Here is a 23,405-nt window from a genome sequence, read left to right on the forward strand (position 1 = left end):
AGAAAAGAAACAGGAAAAGTGGAACTGAAAGGTCAGGAGTGAGGGCGCGGCGTTAGGCACGGTGAGCCTCAGGTGTTCGGAGACAGGGTGCGACACACAGACGTGGAAGACAGAGAGGAGACTACGGTGGCAATGTGCATTTTGGAATCATCTAGCCTTGACTGTCTTGTCTGAACCTTGAACCGCCCCCAGATTCTCCCTGAAGCCTGTCCCGGGTGCAGGGGTGTATTGTGTCTGGACAGAGAGCAGAGAAACCTGGGTCTCTGCTGTCCCCTCGTGGTCATGGGAGGTCTTGCAGGCGCTGCCCTCCAGCTTGGGCCGGGGTGCCGGCATCCGTGTGTTGGAGGGGAAGGACTAACTGCCAGGGGAAGACGCCAGAAGTAAAGCAGAGAAGGTGGCGTAGGCCGCCTGGAAGGACCGTCGGCCAGGCCCGTGCCTGAAGTGGCCTGTGTTTCAGGCGTGGGCTCCTTCCTCCTGTATTCCGTGCACGAGGGGATCCGAGGGATCCCCCTGGATCCCAGTGACAAGTCGGACGCCCTAGTCCCAGTGTCGGGGACCTCGCTGGCCGTTGGCATCGACTTCCATGCAGGTGAGCCACTGGGCGTGCGGCGGGAGGGAGCCGTGCCCTTGTGCAGTGTGCTCTGGGGTCCTGCCAAGAGAGCTTGTCTGACCCCAGCAGGAGGGGGCACTACCCGCAGCCTCCCCCGCCCTGCTCTGCCGCCCCCCTGCAAAAGCACTCACTCCCCCGCCTGCCATGCGCCCCGAGTGATGCTGACCCCGCGCCCTGCCTGTTGAGCACCCCTGTGTTGGCCCCCCTGCCAGAGAACGACACCATCTACTGGGTGGACATGGGCCTGAGCACCATCAGCAGGGCCAAGCGAGACCAGACCTGGCGTGAGGACGTGGTGACCAACGGCATTGGCCGCGTAGAGGGCATTGCAGTGGACTGGATCGCAGGTGGGCATGGGAGGGCCACGGGCTCCAGGTGAGCCTGGAAAGGGGGTTCTCAGAAGGAGAAAGGGAGGCAGGAGCAGATGGGGAGGAGCAGGGGTCTCTGGGCGGAGGGGACCAGGCGCACTTTCCCCGCACAACCCCTCTGAGCGCCACCCACCCCCTCCTCAGGCAACATCTACTGGACAGACCAAGGTTTTGACGTCATCGAGGTTGCCCGGCTCAATGGCTCTTTCCGCTATGTGGTCATCTCCCAGGGTCTGGACAAGCCCCGGGCCATCACTGTCCACCCGGAGAAGGGGTGAGGAGCTGGATCGGCTGGCCAGTCCCAGCCCTGGCGCGAGTCTGGCTGGTCTCTCAGCCCAAGGTGGTGACGGCCTCTGTCCGCCGGCGTCTGGGGCTGACGCCGCTCCTGCCTCCACCCACAGGTACCTGTTCTGGACCGAGTGGGGCCAGTACCCACGCATCGAGCGCTCCCGGCTAGACGGCACCGAGCGGGTGGTGCTGGTTAACGTCAGCATCAGCTGGCCCAACGGCATCTCCGTGGACTATCAGGTTTGCGTGCAGGCTGGGCCCGGGGCCGCTGGCCTGACCCCATGCTCTGGGGGCCCCTTCCTCTGTGCCCTGCTCCCCTTTGAGTGTCCTTGGGATGAGCCCCATTCAGTGGGAGCACGCGGACCTCGGGTGTCAGGGGGGTTCTGACCCAGCCGACCTCCCAAGTAGACTCTGGCCACGCCAGAGATGGGGCGTCACACAGCAGTGCAGAGTGGAGGGATGCCTGGAGGTCAGCAGGGCAGAGGACAGAGGGCAGGGGGATACAGAGGAAGGAGGACAAAGACAGGAGAGGCGGGAGAGAGCGGGACCCTCCTCCGCGGGGCCGCGGGGCCGCGGGGAGCTGAGGTGAGGCGGTGCTCTGGCCGCAGGATGGGAAGCTGTACTGGTGTGACGCCCGGACGGACAAGATCGAGAGGATCGACCTGGAGACAGGTGAGAACCGCGAGGTGGTTCTGTCCAGCAACAACATGGACATGTTCTCAGTGTCCGTGTTTGAGGATTTCATCTATTGGAGCGACAGGTGAGGGCTTGTGTCCCGGCCGCCGGTGCCCTCCCGCCCGGCCCCGTTGAGGTCCCGCTCACCGGCCTCCCCCCTCCCCAGGACTCACGCCAACGGCTCCATCAAGCGCGGGAGCAAAGACAATGCCACAGACTCTGTGCCCCTGAGAACAGGCATCGGCGTCCAGCTCAAGGACATCAAAGTCTTCAACCGGGACCGGCAGAAAGGTGAGCTGGGCCCGGGACCGGCGGGAGAGGCCCAAGGGGCCTGCTGACTGGGGGTGCTCTCCGGGCCCAGCGTGAGAGGGCAGGGAGGGAAGGCAGACTCAAGCGCTCTGTCTCGGGGCCCCCGAGACCCAGGGCCAGTGGGAGAGCAGCGAGCTCTCGTTGGGTGCAGGGGGCCGCAAGTTGTCTGGACTGGGACGCTGAGGCAGAAGAGGGGCCAAGCGGAGTCTCCACCTCAGCCGAGCCGACAGGGCGGGTGACACCCCCGAGATGGGCCCGGCTGCCCCCCCACCTCCTCCTCCCGCTCGCGCTCCCTCCAGGCACCAACGTGTGTGCGGTGGCCAATGGCGGGTGCCAGCAGCTGTGCCTGTACCGGGGCGGCGGGCAGCGGGCCTGCGCCTGTGCCCACGGGATGCTGGCGGAGGACGGGGCGTCCTGCCGTGAGTACGCCGGCTACCTGCTCTACTCGGAACGCACCATCCTCAAGAGCGTCCACCTGTCGGACGAGCGCAACCTCAACGCGCCGGTGCAGCCCTTTGAGGACCCTGAGCACATGAAGAATGTCATCGCTCTGGCCTTCGACTACCGAGCGGGCACCTCCCCGGGGACCCCCAATCGCATCTTCTTCAGCGACATCCACTTCGGGAACATCCAGCAGATCAACGATGACGGCTCGGGGAGGACCACCATTGTGGAGAGTGAGCCCAGACCCTTGTCTTCCAGGCAGTGGGGGTGGCCATGGGAGAATGAGCACAGACTCAGCCAGAGCGCCCCCCAACCCCGCCACTTTGGTATCCCCCCCGGCACGTGTCTGACAACTGACCTGTGAGCCACGCTGCACTCACTGCAGTCACCTGCGGTGTCTTCAGAGCTGGCCCCTGTCACTTCTGCCACAGGTCCTGGTTCTGCCCCCAGGGAGTACAGAGTAAGCCAAGGTTCCCCTCTGTGTGGTGGGGGCTCTGGCACGGGCTGCTGAGACAGACCCGGGCTCAAACCCAGAGGCGGGATTCCAGGCGCCCGGGCACGTCTGTGATGCTCGCCAGCCTGCGGCTCTCACCTGTGTAGAGACAGGGTTACCTGAGGCTGCAGGTGCCATCCGCAGCTCCACGGCGGCAGGCTGTGCTCCAGGAGGAGGAGCCAGGGTGGAGATGTCACCCAAGGGCGGCCTCATCCCTCTTAGGACACTGCCCTTTGGGTCCACTACCATTTTCTCTTAGGCTGGACACACCCCGGCCCTGGGACTCATTCATTTGCTCAGTTCCTCGGTCCGCCTGTCCACAGAGACCCGCCAGGCGCCGAGCTAGGTGCTGGGCTGCAGTGGTGATAAACACGCCTCTCCTTGCAGCTTCTCCGCAGTTTTTGCTCCACATAATCCAGCTCACATGCCTGCTAAACGTGCAGGGTGTGGAGCGAAACCCAATACTGGGTAATGGTCACTGGTCGGGAGACGCTGGCAGAACTGTCCCCTTCCGGCTACTGTTCTGACTGCAGCAGCGCCATTAACACAGCCTCCCGGCAGCCGGCCGTCGTCCAGACGTGGCCACCACACTCAGTCCTTTTCTCTCAAACTGCTGGTCCACTGCACCTCTCGCTGTGCACTTAGTCTTGAACCAGGATCCTCTTAAGCAGGAAACGCCCGGTCCAGCCCAAGTAGGATTTGATTTGCTGACATCAAGTTTGCCCCCAACTTGGCAAAACCATTGCTTCGGGAAAGTGTGGCCCTTACATGAAGCCAAGCCCCCAGCAGTGGGGAGACATGAGAAAAGGGTTAGGGAGAGGGACCATGGTCCATCTGGGTGGAAAATAGGGTGATAGAGAAGGGCTGGGGGCTCCAGGGTGGTGCCCACGTGCCCCCCAGCTCTCACAACCTTCTAGCCCTGCGTGCCCCGGGCCACCCCTCTGAGCTCCTGCCCCGGCTGCCCCTTCTGCTGCGCTCTCTTGCCCCAGCCTGACCCACCACCGCCCTGTCTCCTTGCAGACGTGGGTTCTGTGGAGGGCCTGGCCTATCACCGTGGCTGGGACACCCTCTACTGGACGAGCTACACGACCTCCACCATCACCCGCCACACGGTGGACCAGACCCGTCCGGGGGCCTTCGAGCGCGAGACAGTCATCACCATGTCCGGAGACGACCACCCCCGGGCCTTTGTGCTGGACGAGTGCCAGAAGTGAGCTTTGGGCCCAAACATGGGGTGCAGTGAGAGGAGATGTGGGGGAGGGGAGCGGGGGGTGCAGGAACAGGAGGGGCTGCTCCACCCTGAGCTCGCCGGTCCTCGCCGAGTGACCATGGACCAGTGTGCGACTTCTCTGGGTCTCGGTGTCCTCATCTGGATAGAAGGGTCACGGTTCCTCAGGGGTCATGGCACGGAATGAGTGACGCTCTGTGAGGCGGAGCAGGATAGAGGAAACCGAGGCACCGCAGGCCAAGTAACTTGCTGAGGTTCCGAGCCGCCTTGTGGTGTAGCCAGGACAGGAGCCACAGAGCCCGGCTCCCCCGGCCACCCTGGCTCCGGGGCTGAGGGTGACCGTGCTGCAGACACAGAGGAGGATGCGTGCTCACACGCTCGGGCTTCCTGGGCGCGCGGGCTGTGTTGAGGTCGCCTGTGGCTGGGCTGGGATCTGGCCCACACCCTGGCTGACCTGTGGGTCCTGGCCGTTGCAGGCTCTGGCCTCGGCCCCTGCGGGCCCCCTGGCTTAGACACCTGACGCCTGTGGCCTTCTCTCCCCCCAGCCTGATGTTCTGGACCAACTGGAATGAGCAGCACCCCAGCATCATGCGGGCAGCACTGTCAGGGGCCAATGTCCTGACTCTCATCGAGAAGGACATCCGCACCCCCAACGGCCTGGCCATCGACCACCGTGCGGAGAAGCTATACTTCTCGGACGCCACGCTGGACAAGATTGAGCGCTGCGAGTATGACGGCTCCCACCGCTACGTGAGTCTCCAGGAAGAGCACGGGGCTCAGGAGGGGGCGGCCCAGGCCCGGAGCCGCGGAAAGGGAGGCCACATGGCTGGTGGGGATCCGGGAGGAGGAGGGGAGTCTCTGCCCCACCCTGGCACTGCCAGAGCCACGCAGCCCAAGCCTCCGGGCCTGGCGTCCACACCAGCTAAGTGAGAGTCACAGAGTACCTGTGCCCCCTCCCTGTTCCATGACGAGGTCTGCAGGGCCTAAGCTGGGCCCCCCACCTTTCCCCAGCCGGTTGTGGGGTGTGGAATTGGGGCGCACATCCTGCCCGCACCCACTGGGCATGGTGGTGCCTGCAGGTGATCCTGAAGTCAGAGCCGGTCCACCCCTTCGGCCTGGCCGTGTATGGGGAGCACATCTTCTGGACGGACTGGGTGCGGCGGGCCGTGCAGCGGGCCAACAAGTATGTGGGCAGCGACATGAAGCTGCTGCGTGTGGACATCCCCCAGCAGCCCATGGGCATCATCGCCGTGGCCAATGACACCAATAGCTGTGAGTGGGGCGCGCCCCCTCCCGGCTCTGCCACCTCCCACCCACCCTCCTGGCACGGACACACGTGCATGCACACGTCCAGGCACACTGCACCCTGGTCCTGCTGCCCAGGGTCTCCACCTGCACACACACGTCACCCCCAGGAAACTGAGGTGCCCAGACACCTGGCTCCTCTGGCTCCCCAAGACACCTGTGCACACACAGGCGCACACTCATGCCACCCTGAAAACGGGTCTCATCCACCCCCAGCATATGTTCTGTTCATGCTGCCTACCAGAGCCCTGCGCACCCCAGCCGCAGAGCTTGTGCACACCCCGGCTCCGCCTGCACCCCCGCGGGCACAGGCTCCCCCACGGCCCTGGCTGTGTCCCCCACACCTATGAGCACACGCATCCTACGTCAGCCCACCCCAGCACCCCCGCCCAGCCTCCCACGGCAGCCTTTCCCATCGTCCCCGCTGTGAGCCCCGCGCCACACCCAGGAGACCCCTGTGAAGCTGCGCGCGGGAGGGCGTCGGGCACAGCAGCCAGCATCAGCCCGCTCTTGGCCCTGCGCAGGCGAGCTCTCCCCTTGCCGCATCAACAACGGGGGCTGCCAGGACCTGTGCCTGCTCACTCACCAAGGCCACGTCAACTGCTCCTGCCGTGGCGGCCGCGTCCTCCAGGAGGACCTCACCTGCCGAGGTGAGAGGGGAGAGCGCGGGCGGGTGCTGGGGACCCGGCGCCACGTGGGCCTCTCCCAGGAGAAGCTGAGGGTGACCTCAGTGCTGGAGGGGAGGGGCCCCCACTCGGGGCCCCAGGCCGAGTCACGAGCTCCCGCCTCCCTCCCCAGCGGTGAATTCCTCTTGCCGAGCACAAGACGAGTTCGAGTGCGCCAACGGCGAGTGCATCGCCTTCAGCCTGACCTGCGACGGCGTCTCCCACTGCAAGGACAAGTCCGATGAGAAGCCGTCCTACTGCAGTAAGGCGCCTCGGGCCTCGGTGGGGCGGCCCCGGGAGGGAGCAAGAGCTGTGGCCCCAGGGGAGCTCACAGACTCACGAAGGCAGGACCAGGGAGGCCCGAGCCCGGCCGGCATGCCATGCCGGGAGCTGCTGCCCACTCAGACCCGCGCCCCCTCCGCAGATTCCCGCCGCTGCAAGAAGACTTTCCGCCAGTGCAGCAACGGGCGCTGCGTGCCCCACGCGCTGTGGTGCAACGGGGCGGACGACTGTGGGGACGGCTCCGACGAGATACCCTGCAACAGTGAGTGGGCGCCCTGGCGCACGCGCCCCGCCCCAGGCGCCCGCGCTCTGCCCCCCCCCTTGGCCAAGCTTTGTCGCCAAGTCCCCAGGAGGCTGGTTGGGCTCGGTGCCGGCCTGGGCAGGGCCCTGGTCTGATGGACGGCGCGGTTGTTCCAGAGACGGCCTGCGGGGCCGGCGAGTTCCGCTGCCGGGACGGCTCCTGCATCGGGAACTCCAGCCGCTGCAACCAGTTTGTGGACTGTGAGGACGCCTCGGACGAGATGAACTGCAGTGAGTGTCACCCCCGCCACCGGGGCGCCTCAGCTCCCGAGGTCCAGCCCCTCACCCCCACCCCCACGTTCCCCCGCTGCCTGCCCCTCGCTGGCCCACGCAGTTGGGGGGCCCCCAGGCTCCCCACTGCCTGCCCTGTCCTGCTCCTGCTCCCCAAGATGTGGGGAGGGTGGGGACACTGCCCGCTGGAAGGGCAGTCAGGGCCAGCGGCTGCCCAGAGGGAGGGAACCAGGCCTCACCCCAGCTCCTGCCCCCAGGCGCCACCGACTGCAGCAGCTACTTCCGCCTGGGGGTGAAGGGCGTGCGCTTCCAGCCCTGCGAGCGGACCTCCCTCTGCTACGCGCCCAGCTGGGTGTGCGACGGCGCCAACGACTGCGGGGACTACAGCGACGAGCGGGACTGCCCAGGTCTGGCCGGGCCGGGCGTGCGGGGCTGCCGGCCTCTGGGGGGAGCCGGGCCTCACGCTTCCCTTGCCCCCAGGTGTGAAGCGCCCCAGATGCCCCCTGAATTACTTCGCCTGCCCCAGTGGACGCTGCATCCCCATGAGCTGGACGTGTGACAAGGAGGACGACTGTGAACACGGGGAGGACGAGATCCACTGCAGTGAGTGCCCGCGGCAGCCGCTGCCCCACCCGGGCACCCGAGGGCCAGCAGGGCGGGCTGGGGGCTGCACCGCAGCCGCTGAGACCCCGTCCGGGTCCCGCCTCTTGGTTGCCTTCCAGGAAATGCCCCCCTGGGAGGAGAGCACCCAGGCCGCACCCCCAGCCCCTCACCCAGATAGACCCAGGGGCAGGGGCTGCTGGGGGTCCCCTCTGCCCCCGCTGAGCGGCCTGCTGCCCCCTCCCCCTCCTAACTCTGGCTTCCGACTGCCCCAGACAAGTTCTGCTCAGAGGCCCAGTTCGAGTGCCAGAACCACCGCTGCATCTCCAAGCAGTGGCTGTGTGACGGCAGCGACGACTGCGGCGACGGCTCGGACGAGGCCGCGCACTGTGGTGAGGGCGGGGTCGGCCCGGCGGTGCCCCCAGGGGACAGCTCGGCGTGGGGCGACCCCTCTGCCCAGCCCAGCCGCCTCGCAGGTCTCTCAGCGGCTCCCTGTCCCCACAGAAGGCAAAACCTGCGGCCCCTCCTCCTTCTCCTGCCCGGGCACCCACGTGTGCGTCCCCGAGCGCTGGCTCTGTGACGGCGACAAGGACTGCGCGGACGGCGCGGACGAGAGCGTCTCGGCTGGCTGCCGTGAGTGGCAGGGGCTGGGGCGGACGTGAGGGGCGACGTCCCGCTCTGCAGAGGGGGAAATGGAGGTCCAGGGGACAGAGGGGGCAGCGGGGGTCACCGCAGGGTCAGGGCAGAGCCCGGGAGTCTGGACGCCCGCTCCGGCCCCGAGCGGGCCGGCGGGCGGGCGGGGGCTGAGGGGCCGTGCCCGCCGTGTCCAGTGTACAACAGCACCTGTGACGACCGCGAGTTCATGTGCCAGAACCGCCAGTGCATCCCCAAGCACTTCGTGTGCGACCACGACCGCGACTGCGCGGACGGCTCCGACGAGTCCCCCGAGTGTGGTGAGCCCAGCGCCGCGGGGCCCGGCCTGCCCCTCCCCGGCTGCGCGGGCGCCCACCTCACCGCCCTCCTCCCCCAGAGTACCCGACCTGCGGCCCCAGCGAGTTCCGCTGCGCCAACGGGCGCTGCCTGAGCTCCCGCCAGTGGGAGTGCGATGGCGAGAATGACTGTCACGACCAGAGCGACGAGGCCCCCAAGAACCCGCACTGCACCAGCCCAGGTGCCGCCCGCCCCTCGGCCCGTCGTCCCGCCACCCCCACCCCCCCCACCCCGCTGACCCGCACTCTGCCCCCCCAGAGCACAAGTGCAACGCCTCCTCGCAGTTCCTGTGCGGCGGCGGGCGCTGCGTGGCCGAGGCCCTGCTCTGCAACGGCCACGACGACTGCGGCGACGGCTCCGACGAGCGAGGCTGCCACGTCAACGAGTGTCTCAGCCACAAGCTCAGCGGCTGCAGCCAGGACTGCGAGGACCTCAAGATCGGCTTCAAGGTGGGCCCTGCCCCGGCCCAGCCTCCTCACCCGCCCCGGAGGCGTCTCTCCGCCCCACACAGCCTGGCCAGGCGGAGCTCTGGGCTCTGGGGCGCAGCAGTGAAGGAAACAGGAGTCTCGCCCCTCGGGCCCTGCGCGTGCGTGGAGGGAAGAGCCAGCAGGCTCTGCTCAGAGAAGACAAGGGTGTGCGAGGAAGGGCGGCGGACGTCCGTCGGCACCAGGCACACAGGCCCCGGGAGAGCGGAGTCCCAGGGCGATGGCCTCAGAGGTGGCATCTACGTCCTCGAGGGTGGCTCCGGTCCCCAGGGCAACATGGAGGGAGAGAGGGAGGCCCGGGGCTCAGTGACAGGCAGAGGAGCCTGAGACAGGGCAGCCGCCAGGGTGGAGCAGCCACATGAAGAAGGCGCTTTGCCCGAGGAGGCCCGTGGGCAGCTGCCAGGCGGTGCTCACGGCCGTGGAGGCCTGAGCTCAGCCCCAGGCCGAGACTCGAGCGGCCCCAGTGGGGTGAGAGCCCGCTGCTGGCCGGCCGGCTGCACCCCCTCGCCACCTGCCTCCCCTCAGAGCCAGCCCTCCAAGGTGGAGGGAGCCAGGGGTCCCCCTCGGGGGAGGCCCGCGCCTGCAGGCCCGGCCCCTGCGCCGCCCCGGCCCAGCTCAAGGCTCCCTGTGCCCACAGTGCCGCTGCCGCCCCGGCTTCCGGCTGAAGGACGACGGCCGGACGTGTGCCGACGTGGACGAGTGCAGCACCACCTTCCCCTGCAGCCAGCGCTGCATCAACACCCACGGCAGCTACAAGTGCCTGTGCGTGGAGGGCTACGCCCCCCGTGGCGGGGACCCCCACAGCTGCAAAGCCGTGACTGGTGAGACGGCCCTGGGGTGGCGCGAGAGGGGCAGGCAGAGGGGCTGGGCAGCAGAGCTGGGAGCTAAGCAGGGTCCTCTGTCTCCAGATGAGGAGCCATTTTTGATCTTTGCCAACCGGTACTACCTGCGCAAGCTCAACCTGGACGGCTCCAACTACACCCTGCTGAAGCAGGTGCCGGCCAGCCCTCACCCCCCGCGCTCACAGACCCAGGGCTCTCCTCGCCCAGAACGCCCCGCACCCTCCGCCAGGGCCGCCAGCCCTCACCCCACCCCCATGCCCCAGCCATCACGTCCTGATCCTACAGCCGTCCCCCCTGAACCCCACGTCCAGGGCCTGAACAATGCCGTCGCCTTGGACTTCGACTACCGGGAGCAGATGATTTACTGGACGGACGTGACGACGCAGGGCAGCATGATCCGGAGGATGCACCTCAACGGCAGCAACGTGCAGGTGAGGCCGGCGCGCCGCTCCCCAGCCGCGACCCGGGGGCCCAGAGATCCGGCCCCAGCACCCCCTCCCAGAGGGCTCGCTCCGGCTCCAGGCCGTCTCCCCTTCTCCCCACACCCATCAAAATGACTTCTGTCTCCCTGGCCCCCGCGTCACCATGTGACCCTGCTGGAGTGTCGCTGACAGGGCTGGTGCTGAGCTCCCCGCCTGACACAGGGGGACTCCGAGCCTCAGCGGGGCTCAGGGGCTGCCCCAGTCACGGGCCGTCCCCCGCCCGCAGGTGCTGCACCGCACAGGCCTCAGCAACCCCGATGGCCTCGCCGTGGACTGGGTGGGCGGCAACCTGTACTGGTGCGACAAGGGCCGCGACACCATCGAAGTGTCCAAGCTCAACGGGGCCTACCGGACGGTGCTGGTCAGCTCTGGCCTCCGTGAGCCCAGAGCGCTGGTGGTGGATGTGCAGAACGGGTATGAAGACGGGACTGGGGGGCTGGAAGCGGGGTACACTCGGGCATCCAGGCCCAGCCACCCTGCAGGCTCCTAGGAGGACCCGTTGCTGATTCCTCACGACCCACCGCTCACCCCCCCGCCAGGTACCTGTACTGGACAGACTGGGGTGACCACTCTCTAATCGGCCGGATCGGCATGGACGGGTCCGGGCGCAGCGTCATCGTGGACACCAAGATCACGTGGCCCAACGGGCTGACTCTGGACTATGTCACCGAGCGCATCTACTGGGCCGACGCCCGCGAGGACTACATTGAGTTTGCCAGCCTGGATGGCTCCAACCGCCACGTCGGTCAGTCCCCATGAGGCTGCCCAGCGCAGCCCACCTGGAGGGAGGGGTCCGAAGCCGCTGGCATCAGGCCTCGGGGCAAGAGTCAGCTCTGTGCTAGGAGTACCCTGTGGGCCACCGCCAGCTCTTGGGAAAGAGAAAGAAAGCCGGGTCCTATGTACCAGTTCTGGGTGACAGGAGCCCAGAACAGCGGTGTGGGAGGCCCGGGGCTGGGGACCTCAGCCCTCCCCCCTTTTCTGATCGGAAAGCTTAGCTTGTGGGGCAGGAAGCCACGCTCACACAGGCCTGAGTCCCGCGGCTGCCACTGGCTGGCTGTGCCCGGGGAAGCCACTTCACCGCCGGAGCTGGCACGATGCCGCCTCCCAGGGCTGCTCGGGGCTGTGGTGGTCCAGCAGGACAGATCCGGCAGTGCTTGGCCTTGACGGCTGCTGGGTCTGCCCTGCCCACAGTGCTGAGCCAGGACATCCCACACATCTTTGCGCTGACCCTGTTTGAGGACTACGTGTACTGGACCGACTGGGAGACGAAGTCCATCAACCGGGCCCACAAGACCACAGGCGCCAACAAGACGCTGCTCATCAGCACCCTGCACCGGCCCATGGACCTGCACGTCTTCCATGCCCTGCGCCAGCCTGACGGTGAGGGCCCGGAGGGGGCAGGTGACGGGGTGAGCTGGGCAGAGAGGTGGGGGTGCAGACCCCAGCAGAGATGTGGCGCCCTCAGCAGGGCTGGCCCTGGGGAGCTGCACCCCAGCCTCAGTACAGGCCGGGCGCCTGGTCAGCAGGGCAGGGCTGGGTGCAGACCCCAGAGCCGGGACCCAGAAGGCAGGGAGGGCACAGGTGAGGGAGTGTGGGGGTCAGGCCTGGCCCAGTCCCGGGCCCCGGGAGGATCCTCTCCAGCCTCTGGCGTCAGCTCCCTCCTGAAAGAGCAGGATTTGGAACGTCCCAACTCAGCCAGGGCAGAGCCGCTGGGCCGCCTCTCTAGACCAGACATGTCTCCCGCGGGTGCCGCCTGCCCTCTGCCAGAGGCCGCGGCTCGGGAGCGCCGGCCCATAAATTGGGTAGGATTCCAATTTCATTTCTTTTTCTCGGGCAGTGCCCAACCACCCCTGCAAGGTCAACAATGGCGGCTGCAGCAACCTGTGCCTGCTGTCCCCTGGGGGCGGCCACAGGTGTGCCTGCCCCACCAACTTCTACCTGGGCGGTGACGGGCGCACCTGTGTGTCCAACTGCACAGCAAGTCAGGTGAGACTCCCCCCCACCCCGTGCACTGATGCTGCACTCCCCGGACCCCACACCGGCTCTAATGTCCTCACGCATCTGGTTTTCCACGCTAACACCCCCACATTTCTTGCCTACCTCTTGTCTCCCCACAGCAATACCTTTACACCTGTCACCTCACACAAACCCTCCCCCCGACAGCCTCACCCTGCCCCTCCCTCCCCAATGCCCCCTCGACACTCCCCTAACACAGATCCCGCCTGGCCTTCCTGCGCTCACCCCAGCCCCCCTCCAGCTCACCCTCCCCCCAAAACACCCTGACCCCACTGCTTCTTGGAAACATCCCAGCCCCTGAAAAGAAAACCTCCTGAGTTCCCCAGACCCCCGCCAACCCCTCTCGCCCCACCTGCCCTCCAGTTTGTGTGCAAGAACGACAAGTGCATCCCCTTCTGGTGGAAGTGCGACACGGAGGACGACTGTGGCGACCACTCGGACGAGCCCCCCGACTGTCGTGAGTGCCCCGGGCGCGGGGAGGTGCCCTGCGGGCGGGCGGGCGGGCTGGGCCGGCTCCGGGCAGCCCCAGCCCTCTGACGCGGAGCCCCCGCCCGCAGCCGAGTTCAAGTGCCGCCCCGGCCAGTTCCAGTGCTCCACGGGCATCTGCACCAACCCCGCCTTCATCTGCGACGGCGACAACGACTGCCAGGACAACAGCGACGAAGCCAACTGCGGTAAAGGGCCCCCCGCGGCCCCCCGGGGACGTGGACCTTTGGTGCTGAGCCCCAAGATGAGGAGGCGCAGCCACAGCAGCCTCCGCCCGGCCTGGGCTCCTGCTGCTCCCGGCCCTGAGCCTGCTCCTGCTCCCCCAGGGCGTGGGGCGCCCCGCGTGCTCCAGCCGCCAGGGCTCACCCCCCTCCCCGCCCCCAGACATCCACGTGTGCCTGCCCAGCCAGTTCAAGTGCACCAACACCAACCGCTGCATCCCCGGCATCTTCCGCTGCAACGGGCAGGACAACTGTGGGGACGGCGAGGACGAGAGAGACTGTCGTGAGCGCCCGTGGGGCGGGCGGCCCCCCAGGCAGGGGCTGGGCGGGGACACGAGTCGCGGGGCGGGGGCTTGGTTTGCTCGGGACATCATTGCCCGGGACAGAGAAGGGCGGGCGGGAGAACGGACAGCGCGGGCCCTGGAGAGGCGCCGCCCGCCCCACAGGCACTTGCCACTGACCGGCGGACTCGGGGGCGGGAGGGCCCGGGCCCTGCGTGGCCGTGGCCGAGGCACAGGCGCCTCTTCTCTTCCCCGCCCGCAGCCGAGGTGACCTGCGCCCCCAACCAGTTCCAGTGCTCCATCACCAAGCGCTGCATCCCCCGCGTCTGGGTCTGCGACCGGGACAACGACTGCGTGGACGGCAGCGACGAGCCGGCCAACTGCAGTGAGTGGCCCGTGGCCCCGGCCGGAGCCCCCGCCCGCCCGGCAGCCTGCTGTCCCCCAGGCGTCCCTCGGGGTGACCCCCCAGCACCCCCGCGGTGCCGCTCCCACCCCCTCCCACCCGCAGCGCTGTCCTGAAAGGCGCCTCCCCTTCCCCGCCCGCCCCGCAGCCCAGATGACCTGCGGCGTGGACGAGTTCCGCTGCAAGGACTCCGGGCGCTGCATCCCCGCGCGCTGGAAGTGCGACGGCGAGGACGACTGTGGCGACGGCTCTGACGAGCCCAAGGAGGAGTGTGGTGAGCTGCCCGAGCCCCGCCCCGGAGCCCCACGCCCAGGGACTCCCCGCTCCCGGGGAAGGGGGCCCCGCCACTGGCCAAGGGCTGCCGGGCTCTCCGCGGGGCCGGCGCCCCCTCCGCCTCCTCCCCCGGCCTGTGCCCGCCGCCCCCTCCCTCGCCAGCACACACCTGTGCGGCCTCTGCTGTCCGCCCCGCGGGCTCCGTGACCCCCAGAGTGGTCGCCACGGCCCTCCCGCCCCACGGCCCCCAGGCCCCGGCTCCCCGCGCCCCCTGGGCTCCTCACCTGCTCCCCTACCCCAGCCGCCCTGACAGTGTCCGAAAACCTGGCCTCTGCCCCCCCGCCCCAACGTCTGCCCCCCAACCTGCCTCCCCAGACGAGCGCACCTGTGAGCCCTACCAGTTCCGCTGCAAGAACAACCGCTGCGTGCCCGGCCGCTGGCAGTGCGACTACGACAACGACTGCGGGGACAACTCGGACGAGGAGAGCTGCAGTATGTCCCCCCCCCAGGGCCCCCCAGCCCCCGCACCGCCCTCCTCGCGCCCACCCTCACCGCACAGCTGCACCGGGGCAGGCGGCCGCCCCCAGGCTGGGCCAGGAGCCCCTCCCGCCTCACCCCTCCATGTCGTGTACTGAGTTTGTGCCATTTCACCTCATCTCATGTTTCTCTCCATTTTCACACTGTCCTCCCGGGGCTGCAGAGGTAGGTGTCTCTGATGTGCCCCTGCTCCCGCCACACCCTGCCTCTGCCCAGCGCCCGTCCGCCCCCGTGCTGCGCCTCAGCCCCTCGCCCCCACCGGCCGCTCCCTAACCCCGGTGCTTGTCCTGGTGGTCTCGTCCTCCCCACCCCCCCACACTCAGCCCGTCCCGAGGGCAGGGCCGGGGACCCGTGGCTCTCGTGTGTTTGCCCCGGCGGGTAGGTGTGAGCACCCTCTGCGCGCAGCTGCCCCACAGGGACAGCCACGGGTTGGCCCGGCGCCGGCCGACCATCTGGGCGCTCGCGCCGGTCGACCGTGGCCTTTAGGGACACGGGGTGGGCAATAGCCCGGGGCTGCAGACGCCCCCAGGACTGGATCCCCATGCCCACCTCCCTGGGGCCTGTCTCTCCCCGCCACCCCAGCCCCCCGGCCCTGCTCCGAGAGCGAGTTCTCCTGCGCCAACGGCCGCTGCATCGCCGGGCGCTGGAAGTGCGATGGGGACCACGACTGCGCGGATGGCTCAGACGAGGTGGGCAGGGGCACCAGAGGCGGGGGTGGCCAAGGGAGAGCCGGCGCGGGGCTGCCGGGGTGCCCACATCTGACCAGGACGCTGCGCCTGTGCCCACAGAAAGACTGCACCCCCCGCTGCGACATGGACCAGTTCCAGTGCAAGAGCGGCCACTGCATCCCGCTGCGCTGGCGCTGCGACGCGGACGCCGACTGCATGGACGGCAGCGACGAGGAGGCCTGTGGCACCGGCGGTGAGCCCCAGCCCGCCCGGCCTCTGCGGGCCCCCAGCAGCACTCAGTCGGGGGGCCGGGGGCCGCACTCCCGCAGACGCCGCGGGCGGGGGGGGGGCTAGGCCGTGAGGCGGACCCGCCTGCTCAGTGGCCTGAGGGAGCAGCTTGAAGCTGGAAGAGGGGAGGATGGGCCTTTGGGCAGAGGCCCCGGGGGGGAGGGCAGGCGTCCGGGCTCTGCCCCAGTGGAACTAAAATCTGGGTCTCCTGACGGCCCGCCAGTGCCCCCCCCACCCTCGGAGCCCTCTGGACACGCTTCCCCGAAAGGCCTCCCCTCTAAGTACCAGAGGGGCTGCTCTGCCCCCGCCGCCAGGCCGGTGGGAACCGGGAGACTCGGAAGCCCAGGCTGCCGGGCCACGCGCGCTCCCGGTGACCGAGGCCCCTCCCCGGTCCCTGCGGAGGGAGGGCTCAGGGCTCAGGGCTCATCCTCTGCTCCCCGGGGTCCAGTGCGAACCTGCCCGCTGGACGAGTTCCAGTGCAACAACACGCTGTGCAAGCCGCTGGCCTGGAAGTGCGACGGCGAGGACGACTGCGGCGACAACTCGGACGAGAACCCCGAGGAGTGCGGTGAGGGCCGGGGCCGGGCGGGCAGGGGCAGGGCGGGCAGGGCGGGCAGGGGCGAGGCCGGGGCAGGGCGGGCAGGGGCAGGGCGGGCAGGGCGGGCAGGGGCCAGGCCGGGGCAGGGCGGGCAGGGGCAGGGCGGGCAGGGGCAGGGCGGGCAGGGCGGGCAGGGGCGAGGCCGGGGCAGGGCGGGCAGGGGCCAGGCCGGGGCAGGGCGGGCAGGGGCAGGGCAGGCAGGGCGGGCAGGGGCCAGGCCGGGGCAGGGCGGGCAGGGGCCAGGCCGGGGCAGGGCGCAGGGGGGGCTCTCACGCACCCAACCCCCCCCCCCCCCCCCCCCCCCCGCCGAGCCTGACTCCAGCTCTCCCCCGCCGCGCCTGCAGCCCGGTTCATCTGCCCGCCCAACCGGCCCTTCCGCTGCAAGAACGACCGCGTGTGCTTGTGGGTCGGGCGCCAGTGCGACGGCACGGACCACTGTGGGGACGGCACCGACGAGGAGGACTGCGGTGAGCAGGGGCGGGCCCGGGGGGCCCCACGAGGGGTGCTGGGAGCTGTGTCTTGGGGGTGGAGTCCCCTGGGAAGAGGAGGACCCGTTGCTGGGAGTCCGGGGCCGTCCTCGGGAAAGGGAGCCGCTGGGAGAGGCCGCAGAGGCCCCGACGTCTGGAGTCTCGACCTGGAGGCCGGGACTCGCTGCTTAACCAGGGTCCCTGCACCTCGGGCCCTGTGACGGCGACTGAGCGGGCGGGGGCCCGGGGGAGGAGAGGCCAGCGTGGTCCCTGCACCTCGGGCCCTGTGACGGTGACTGAGCGGGCGGGGGCCCGGGGGAGGAGAGGCCAGCGTGGCGAGCGCCCGGGATCTGACGCCCCTGGCGCCCCCAGAGCCCCCCACGGCCCAGCCTACCCACTGCAAGGACAAGAAGGAGTTTCTGTGCCGCAACCAGCGCTGCCTGTCGTCCTCGCTACGCTGCAACATGTTCGACGACTGCGGGGACGGCTCGGATGAGGAGGGCTGCAGCATCGGTGAGAGCCACGGCTGTGGCGGGTGGGCAGGGCGCCCGGCCGGGTGGCTCCGGGACGAGGGTCCGTTCTCTGTCCCCCGCAGATCCCAAGCTGACCAGCTGCGCCACCAACGCCAGCCTCTGCGGGGATGAGGCCCGCTGCGTGCGCACCGAGAAGGCTGCCTACTGCGCCTGCCGCACCGGCTTCCACACCGTGCCCGGCCAGCCGGGGTGCCAGGGTAGGCGGGCACGGCCGGGGGTGGGGGCACTCCCAGTCGCAGGACACCCGTGACCGCCCCTGTCACCCCCAGACATCAACGAGTGCCTGCGCTTCGGCACCTGCTCGCAGCTCTGCAACAACACCAAGGGCGGCCACCTCTGCAGCTGCGCGCGCAACTTCATGAAGACCCACAACACCTGCAAGGCTGAGGGTAGGGGCCGCGGGGGGCGGGGGCTCCCACCCCAGGACAGGCAGTGGGGCGCCGGAGTGGGTCTCTTCCTCCCACACGCTTGCCCAGCGCAGAGCCCCAGACCCACAGGCGCAGCCCCCTGAGCGCAAGGCTGGCAGCTGTGGGGATACGGGAGTCTGGGGTCAGGGCCCCGCTCTGTGCCGCTCACCCCCACCCCCAGGAGGCGGCGCCAGGCCCACAGCGCCCCACTCACATGCTCACGTGTGCCCACCTGCGTATTCCTGTCGCACTTTTTTCTCAGCTCTGTGAGGCATAATTGATAAAGCTGTTATATTTAATGTGTACAAGGTGACGATTTGATATCTACACACCTTGTGAGAGGCCCCCCCCAGCTAATTAGCACATCCATCACGTCCCTTACTTGTTTTTTTTTTTTTTTGGTGAGAACATGTAAGTTCTACTCCCCCGTGTGCTTTGTACAGACGCCCCGCACACCCGTGTGCACACATGTGCGCACACCCATATGCAACCCATTCCCGTTGCACACTGGCGCCCACTTGTGCCCGTACCCACGCGCGCACAGAGCCAACGGTGCGGCACAGAACGTGGCGATCCCAGCCAGGGGTCATGAGCGGGCCAAGGTCCCTGGGGCCGCAGAGGCAGGACGGCTTTGGGATACACAGGTCAGCTCGGGGAGGGAGGGAGGACGTCCCAGCCCTCTGGCCGGTGCCCTGGAGCCCCGCCAGAGCGGGACGAGCAGCGGCTTTTGACGGGACCACGTGGTGGGCGGGAAAGAAGACACGTCAGCATGAGCGAGGCGGGTGCACCCAGACGCCCCTCCCGACACGGGCCTGGCTCTTGACCCTCAGCCGTGTCTGGCCTGTCGCCCCTGCAGGCTCAGAGTATCAGGTCCTGTACATCGCCGACGACAACGAGATCCGCAGCCTGTTCCCCAGCCACCCCCACTCGGCCTACGAGCAGGCCTTCCAGGGCGACGAGAGTGTCCGCATCGACGCCATGGACGTCCACGTCAAGGCTGGCCGCGTCTACTGGACCAACTGGCACACGGGCACCATCTCCTACCGCAGCCTGCCACCTGCCGCCCCTCCCACCACCTCCAATCGCCACCGGCGGCAGATTGACCGGGGCGTCACCCACCTTAACGTGAGCACCTGCCCTGGGCAGGTCTGCACGGGCGTGGGGTGTGGGACGACTCTGAGGAGCTTGGCAGGGACAGTGGAGGGGGCAGAGGGCGAGCTGGTGGGGGGACAGCGAGCATGACACAGTGAGTGTGGACGACAGGTAAGCGGAGCAGGAGCAAGCCCAGTGGTTGGCTCTGCCACACCGCAGCCAAGGCGCAGCCACAGCGGGCAGCCTGGCCTCAGCGCCAGGGCCACGCCCCGTGCCCAGCAGCGCCGCCAACCCGGGTCAGTCTTAGCCAGCTCGTCTGGCCTCTTCGGGCCCCGAGTAGACCCTCTGAAGAGCAGGTAACGCCATCCAGTCCAGCCGAAAGTGACCTCTCTGCTCGTGGCCTTGAGATGAGTGTCCGTAGTCTTCAAAGCCAGAGGCCTGGCTCTCAGCCAGGAACGTTTCACGGGGACAGGCTGGGGCAAGGGTGATAGGCAGGAAGACGAAAGGTGGAAGCCCCTGAAACCGCGACCCCCCGTGCAGATCTCAGGGCTCAAGATGCCAAGGGGCATCGCCATCGACTGGGTGGCCGGGAACGTGTACTGGACTGACTCGGGCCGAGATGTGATCGAGGTGGCACAGATGAAAGGCGAGAACCGCAAGACGCTCATCTCCGGCATGATCGACGAGCCCCACGCCATTGTGGTGGACCCGCTGAGGGGGTGCGCAGGGGTCCGGCCGCCTCCGGGCTGGGGTGGGGGCAGGGCCAGCATCTCCAGACCAGGCGAGTCGGGTGCTCCTTAGTCCCCCACGCCTCCCAGGCGCCTCCATCCCGCCTGCCCCAGTGCCACCGTGGACGAGAGCCCCAGTCGGCCTCCTCAGGGGGAGCCGTCAGCCAAATTCTGGGCTTTTCTGCACCTGGGGCGGCTCTGCCCACTGCATGCTGCCGTCAGCACATGGCAGCTTGAGTAAAAGATCCTTAGCCAGGCCAGGAGCTGACCCGCCGGCTGTCTAGAGGAGGCAGCAGACCCACCTCCCAACGCCCAGCAGCCCCTATGCCCAGTAGGAGCCCGGCGGCCCACCTCATTCGGCTCCTCATGCAGCCTCGCACCCAGCCACACTCACTGCTTCTCCCTCCCAGCACCATGTACTGGTCGGACTGGGGGAACCACCCCAAGATTGAAACAGCGGCGATGGACGGGACCCTGCGGGAGACGCTGGTGCAGGACAACATCCAGTGGCCCACAGGTCAGGGGGTGGGAGGGGCTACCTGAGTCCCAAGAGCTAGAGGGGAGCACTGGACCCGAATGAAGGCGCCCCCAGAAGAGATGCCATGAGACGGGGCTGTCCTGGGCACGGAGGCAGTTCTGCTCTCACGCAGCTCTCCGCCGCCCCAGGCCTGGCCGTGGACTATCACAACGAGCGGCTGTACTGGGCAGACGCCAAGCTCTCGGTCATCGGCAGCATCCGGCTCAACGGCACAGACCCCATCGTGGCTGCTGATGGCAAACGAGGTCAGTGTCCAGCAGCCGCCTTGGCCAGGCCTGACCTCAGGCCTTCGTTCTCCCCTCTCATCTCGGGCCCTACCAGCCCCTGCCATCCTTCCTCCACCGCGCGCCCCACAATCCTGCTGTGCCTTTCAGGCCTCTCACTGGACTCCCGTGGCACCAGCCTGCAGGCCTGAAGGCCGCCCTGACCCTCTGGTCCATGTGTCCATTTCTTCTCCCAACGAGGGTGGGGCTGCCTGAGGCAACCTGGGCCAGAGTAGAAGCTCAGCAAACGTGGGGAGAGGGAGCAGAAACCGATCCTGACCCCAGAAGTTTAGGGGTGATAGGACCTTTTGGCAGTAGTGACCACAAGAGCAGAAGCAGGTGGGAGGTGTTTGGTTTGGGGCGTGTTGATTTGAGGTGCCTGTGGCCAGAGGCCGGCTGTCCTGGGCAGTGCCGCTGGGACCCGAGCCCCTTCTGAGCCCCCCTCCCTCCCAGGCCTGAGCCACCCTTTCAGCATCGATGTCTTCGAGGACTACATCTATGGCGTCACCTACATCAACAACCGTGTCTTCAAGATCCACAAGTTTGGACACAGTCCCTTGATCAACCTGACCGGAGGGCTGAGCCACGCCTCCGACGTGGTCCTGTACCACCAGCACAAGCAGCCCGAGGGTGGGTGCGGCGGGAGCGCCAGGCTGGGGCGGGGGCGGCCCCGGGGCGCCGGTCCATGGGCTCAGCCTCCCCGCACCCTCGGCCCCCGCAGTGACCAACCCCTGTGACCGCAAGAAGTGCGAGTGGCTGTGCCTGCTCAGCCCCAGCGGGCCCGTCTGCACCTGCCCCAACGGGAAGCGCCTGGACAACGGCACCTGCGTGGCTGTGCCCTCGCCGACGCCCCCGCCAGACGGTAGGCTCCCCTCACCCCCGGGTTCTCCCATGGGCCCCGGAAGCTGCCCACGGGGCCCCTGGCTCCCCTCTTTGCCTGGCTCTGCCCCCAACGGCCGCTCCCCCCGCAGCTCCCCGGCCCGGCACCTGTAACCTGCAGTGCTTCAACGGGGGCAGCTGCTTCCTGAACGCCCGGAGGCAGCCCAAGTGCCGCTGCCAGCCGCGCTACACCGGCGACAAGTGTGAGCAGGACCAGTGCTGGGAGCACTGCCGCAACGGGGGCACCTGCGCCGCCTCGCCCTCCGGTACGCTCCTCGGCCCCCGAGCCTGCGCCCGCGCCCCCGCTCCTGCCCGCCCGCGTCGCCCCCGCCTCTCCTCGGGGTCCCGCTGCTGTCCCGCTGCTGTCCGCCTCCGGAGGCCGCAGCCTCACGCGCCCTCTCCCCCCAGGCATGCCCACGTGCCGGTGCCCCACGGGCTTCACCGGCCCCAAGTGCACGCAGCAGGTGTGTGCGGGCTACTGCGCCAACAACAGCACCTGCACCGTCAACCAGGGCAACCAGCCCCAGTGCCGCTGCCTCCCCGGCTTCCTGGGCGACCGCTGCCAGTACCGTGAGTGTGCGTCCCTGCGCGGGGGCGCTCCCGGCCATCCCGGCTCCGCCAAGCCCGGGGGCCGGAGCTGCCCTCGGAGGCCGTGAGCCCCTGGGCCGCGGGCCGCTCAGGCCAAGGCAGGGTCCCATCGGGCCGCGCGGGGAAGGCCGCGCACCCCAGAGCCTGTGCGCGGGGCAGCCGCGGCCCGAGGAGGCGGTGGGGGTCTCACCGAGGGCCTGCGTTCCCTCCGCTGCCCCGCCGCCCGCCGGGGCCTGCGTGGGGTGGGACTCGAGGCGGCTGCTCTCCCACCCCCACAGGGCAGTGCTCCGGCTACTGCGAGAACCTGGGCACGTGCCAGATGGCGGCGGACGGCTCCCGCCAGTGCCGCTGCACCGCCTACTTCGAGGGCCCGCGGTGCGAGGTGAACAAGTGCAACCGCTGCCTCGAGGGCGCCTGCGTGGTCCACAAGCAGAGCGGGGACGTCACCTGCAAGTGAGTGGGCCCGCCCATGCGGCCGCCTCCCGGCCGGCCCTGCCGCACCCCGGGTCTGCCCCCGGGCACCCCAGACCCCAGCCCGGCCTCTCCCTCCTTCCTGTAGCTGCTCTGACGGCCGGGTGGCGCCCAGCTGCCTGACCTGCGTGGGCCACTGCAGCAACGGCGGCTCTTGCACCATGAACAGCAAAATGATGCCAGAGTGCCAGTGAGTTGGGCTGAGCCTCACCGAGGCCCCGCTCCTTCCTCCCTCCCCTGCCCTAAGCAGGACTCCGGGCCTGCAGCCCCCCCACCCCCCGGCAGCCGTGGCCGTGCAGGTCCTGCTGCTCAGCTCTGGCCCTTCTGCCCGCAGGTGCCCCCCTCACATGGCAGGACCCCGGTGTGAGGAGCAGGCGGTCGGCGAGCAGCAGCCTGGACGTAGGTGGCAGGCTGGGCAGGCAGGGCCGTGGGCACCCGCCGAGGGGCCGGGGGCTCCTGTCCCTTCCCCTCTGACTCATCCTCGCCCTCCCCTGCAGACATGGCCTCCATCCTGACCCCGCTGCTGCTGCTGCTGCTGCTGCTGAGCGCCGGGGCCGTGTTCTGGTACAAGCGGCGAGTGCGAGGGTGAGTTTCGAGGAGCCTGGAAAATCCTGGTCGTTACTTCCCCTGCCCCGCCTTGGCCCCCGGAATCCCGGCCCCCTGACACCCCGCCTGCCCCCAGGGCTAAGGGCTTCCAGCACCAGCGGATGACCAACGGGGCCATGAACGTGGAGATCGGGAACCCCACCTACAAGATGTACGAGGGCGGGGAGCCCGATGACGTCGGCGGCCTGCTGGACGCGGACTTCGCCCTGGACCCCGACAAGGTGGGGAGGCCGCGGGTGGGTGGGTGGCAAAGGGTGTTGGGGCGGTTGATGCAACAGAGGTGGGGGGCGCCCCGAGCCCAGGCTGAGCCCGCTCTCCTTGCAGCCCACCAACTTCACCAACCCCGTGTACGCCACGCTCTACATGGGCGGGCACGGCAGCCGCCACTCCCTGGCCAGCACGGACGAGAAGAGAGAACTCCTGGGCCGGGGCCCTGAGGACGAGATAGGGGACCCCTTGGCATAG

The 23,405-nt window shown here is 68.7% G+C and overlaps 1 protein-coding gene across 1 annotated transcript in view; it reads left to right on the forward strand.

The window, feature by feature from the left end:
• Positions 1–23,405, forward strand: part of LRP1 (LDL receptor related protein 1) — a gene marked incomplete at both ends in the record, with an annotated part of 71,778 nt that extends 48,373 nt beyond the window's left edge. The window contains 55 exons of the mRNA XM_084255676.1: positions 458–589; positions 823–957; positions 1,123–1,252; positions 1,380–1,506; positions 1,875–2,026; positions 2,108–2,232; positions 2,550–2,927; positions 4,208–4,397; positions 4,961–5,165; positions 5,495–5,687; positions 6,245–6,370; positions 6,519–6,647; positions 6,810–6,929; positions 7,085–7,198; positions 7,456–7,605; positions 7,679–7,801; positions 8,074–8,190; positions 8,303–8,431; positions 8,629–8,751; positions 8,829–8,969; positions 9,047–9,237; positions 9,911–10,094; positions 10,182–10,267; positions 10,427–10,546; positions 10,824–11,011; positions 11,137–11,342; positions 11,789–11,977; positions 12,435–12,583; positions 12,977–13,070; positions 13,171–13,287; positions 13,484–13,603; positions 13,864–13,986; positions 14,153–14,278; positions 14,653–14,769; positions 15,397–15,503; positions 15,603–15,735; positions 16,219–16,338; positions 16,713–16,835; positions 17,208–17,348; positions 17,431–17,565; positions 17,638–17,757; positions 18,632–18,900; positions 19,408–19,586; positions 20,006–20,112; positions 20,262–20,378; positions 20,850–21,026; positions 21,118–21,258; positions 21,368–21,541; positions 21,684–21,845; positions 22,142–22,316; positions 22,423–22,524; positions 22,669–22,733; positions 22,832–22,919; positions 23,017–23,161; positions 23,265–23,405. Of these exons, the coding sequence (XP_084111802.1) occupies positions 458–589; positions 823–957; positions 1,123–1,252; positions 1,380–1,506; positions 1,875–2,026; positions 2,108–2,232; positions 2,550–2,927; positions 4,208–4,397; positions 4,961–5,165; positions 5,495–5,687; positions 6,245–6,370; positions 6,519–6,647; positions 6,810–6,929; positions 7,085–7,198; positions 7,456–7,605; positions 7,679–7,801; positions 8,074–8,190; positions 8,303–8,431; positions 8,629–8,751; positions 8,829–8,969; positions 9,047–9,237; positions 9,911–10,094; positions 10,182–10,267; positions 10,427–10,546; positions 10,824–11,011; positions 11,137–11,342; positions 11,789–11,977; positions 12,435–12,583; positions 12,977–13,070; positions 13,171–13,287; positions 13,484–13,603; positions 13,864–13,986; positions 14,153–14,278; positions 14,653–14,769; positions 15,397–15,503; positions 15,603–15,735; positions 16,219–16,338; positions 16,713–16,835; positions 17,208–17,348; positions 17,431–17,565; positions 17,638–17,757; positions 18,632–18,900; positions 19,408–19,586; positions 20,006–20,112; positions 20,262–20,378; positions 20,850–21,026; positions 21,118–21,258; positions 21,368–21,541; positions 21,684–21,845; positions 22,142–22,316; positions 22,423–22,524; positions 22,669–22,733; positions 22,832–22,919; positions 23,017–23,161; positions 23,265–23,405 (7,970 nt within the window). The remainder of the gene's footprint in view (positions 1–457; positions 590–822; positions 958–1,122; positions 1,253–1,379; positions 1,507–1,874; positions 2,027–2,107; positions 2,233–2,549; positions 2,928–4,207; positions 4,398–4,960; positions 5,166–5,494; positions 5,688–6,244; positions 6,371–6,518; positions 6,648–6,809; positions 6,930–7,084; positions 7,199–7,455; positions 7,606–7,678; positions 7,802–8,073; positions 8,191–8,302; positions 8,432–8,628; positions 8,752–8,828; positions 8,970–9,046; positions 9,238–9,910; positions 10,095–10,181; positions 10,268–10,426; positions 10,547–10,823; positions 11,012–11,136; positions 11,343–11,788; positions 11,978–12,434; positions 12,584–12,976; positions 13,071–13,170; positions 13,288–13,483; positions 13,604–13,863; positions 13,987–14,152; positions 14,279–14,652; positions 14,770–15,396; positions 15,504–15,602; positions 15,736–16,218; positions 16,339–16,712; positions 16,836–17,207; positions 17,349–17,430; positions 17,566–17,637; positions 17,758–18,631; positions 18,901–19,407; positions 19,587–20,005; positions 20,113–20,261; positions 20,379–20,849; positions 21,027–21,117; positions 21,259–21,367; positions 21,542–21,683; positions 21,846–22,141; positions 22,317–22,422; positions 22,525–22,668; positions 22,734–22,831; positions 22,920–23,016; positions 23,162–23,264) is intronic.

The sequence above is a fragment of the Talpa europaea genome (genome assembly GCF_964194135.1).
Source record: "Talpa europaea genome assembly, chromosome: 15".
Classification (NCBI taxonomy): domain Eukaryota; kingdom Metazoa; phylum Chordata; class Mammalia; order Eulipotyphla; family Talpidae; genus Talpa; species Talpa europaea.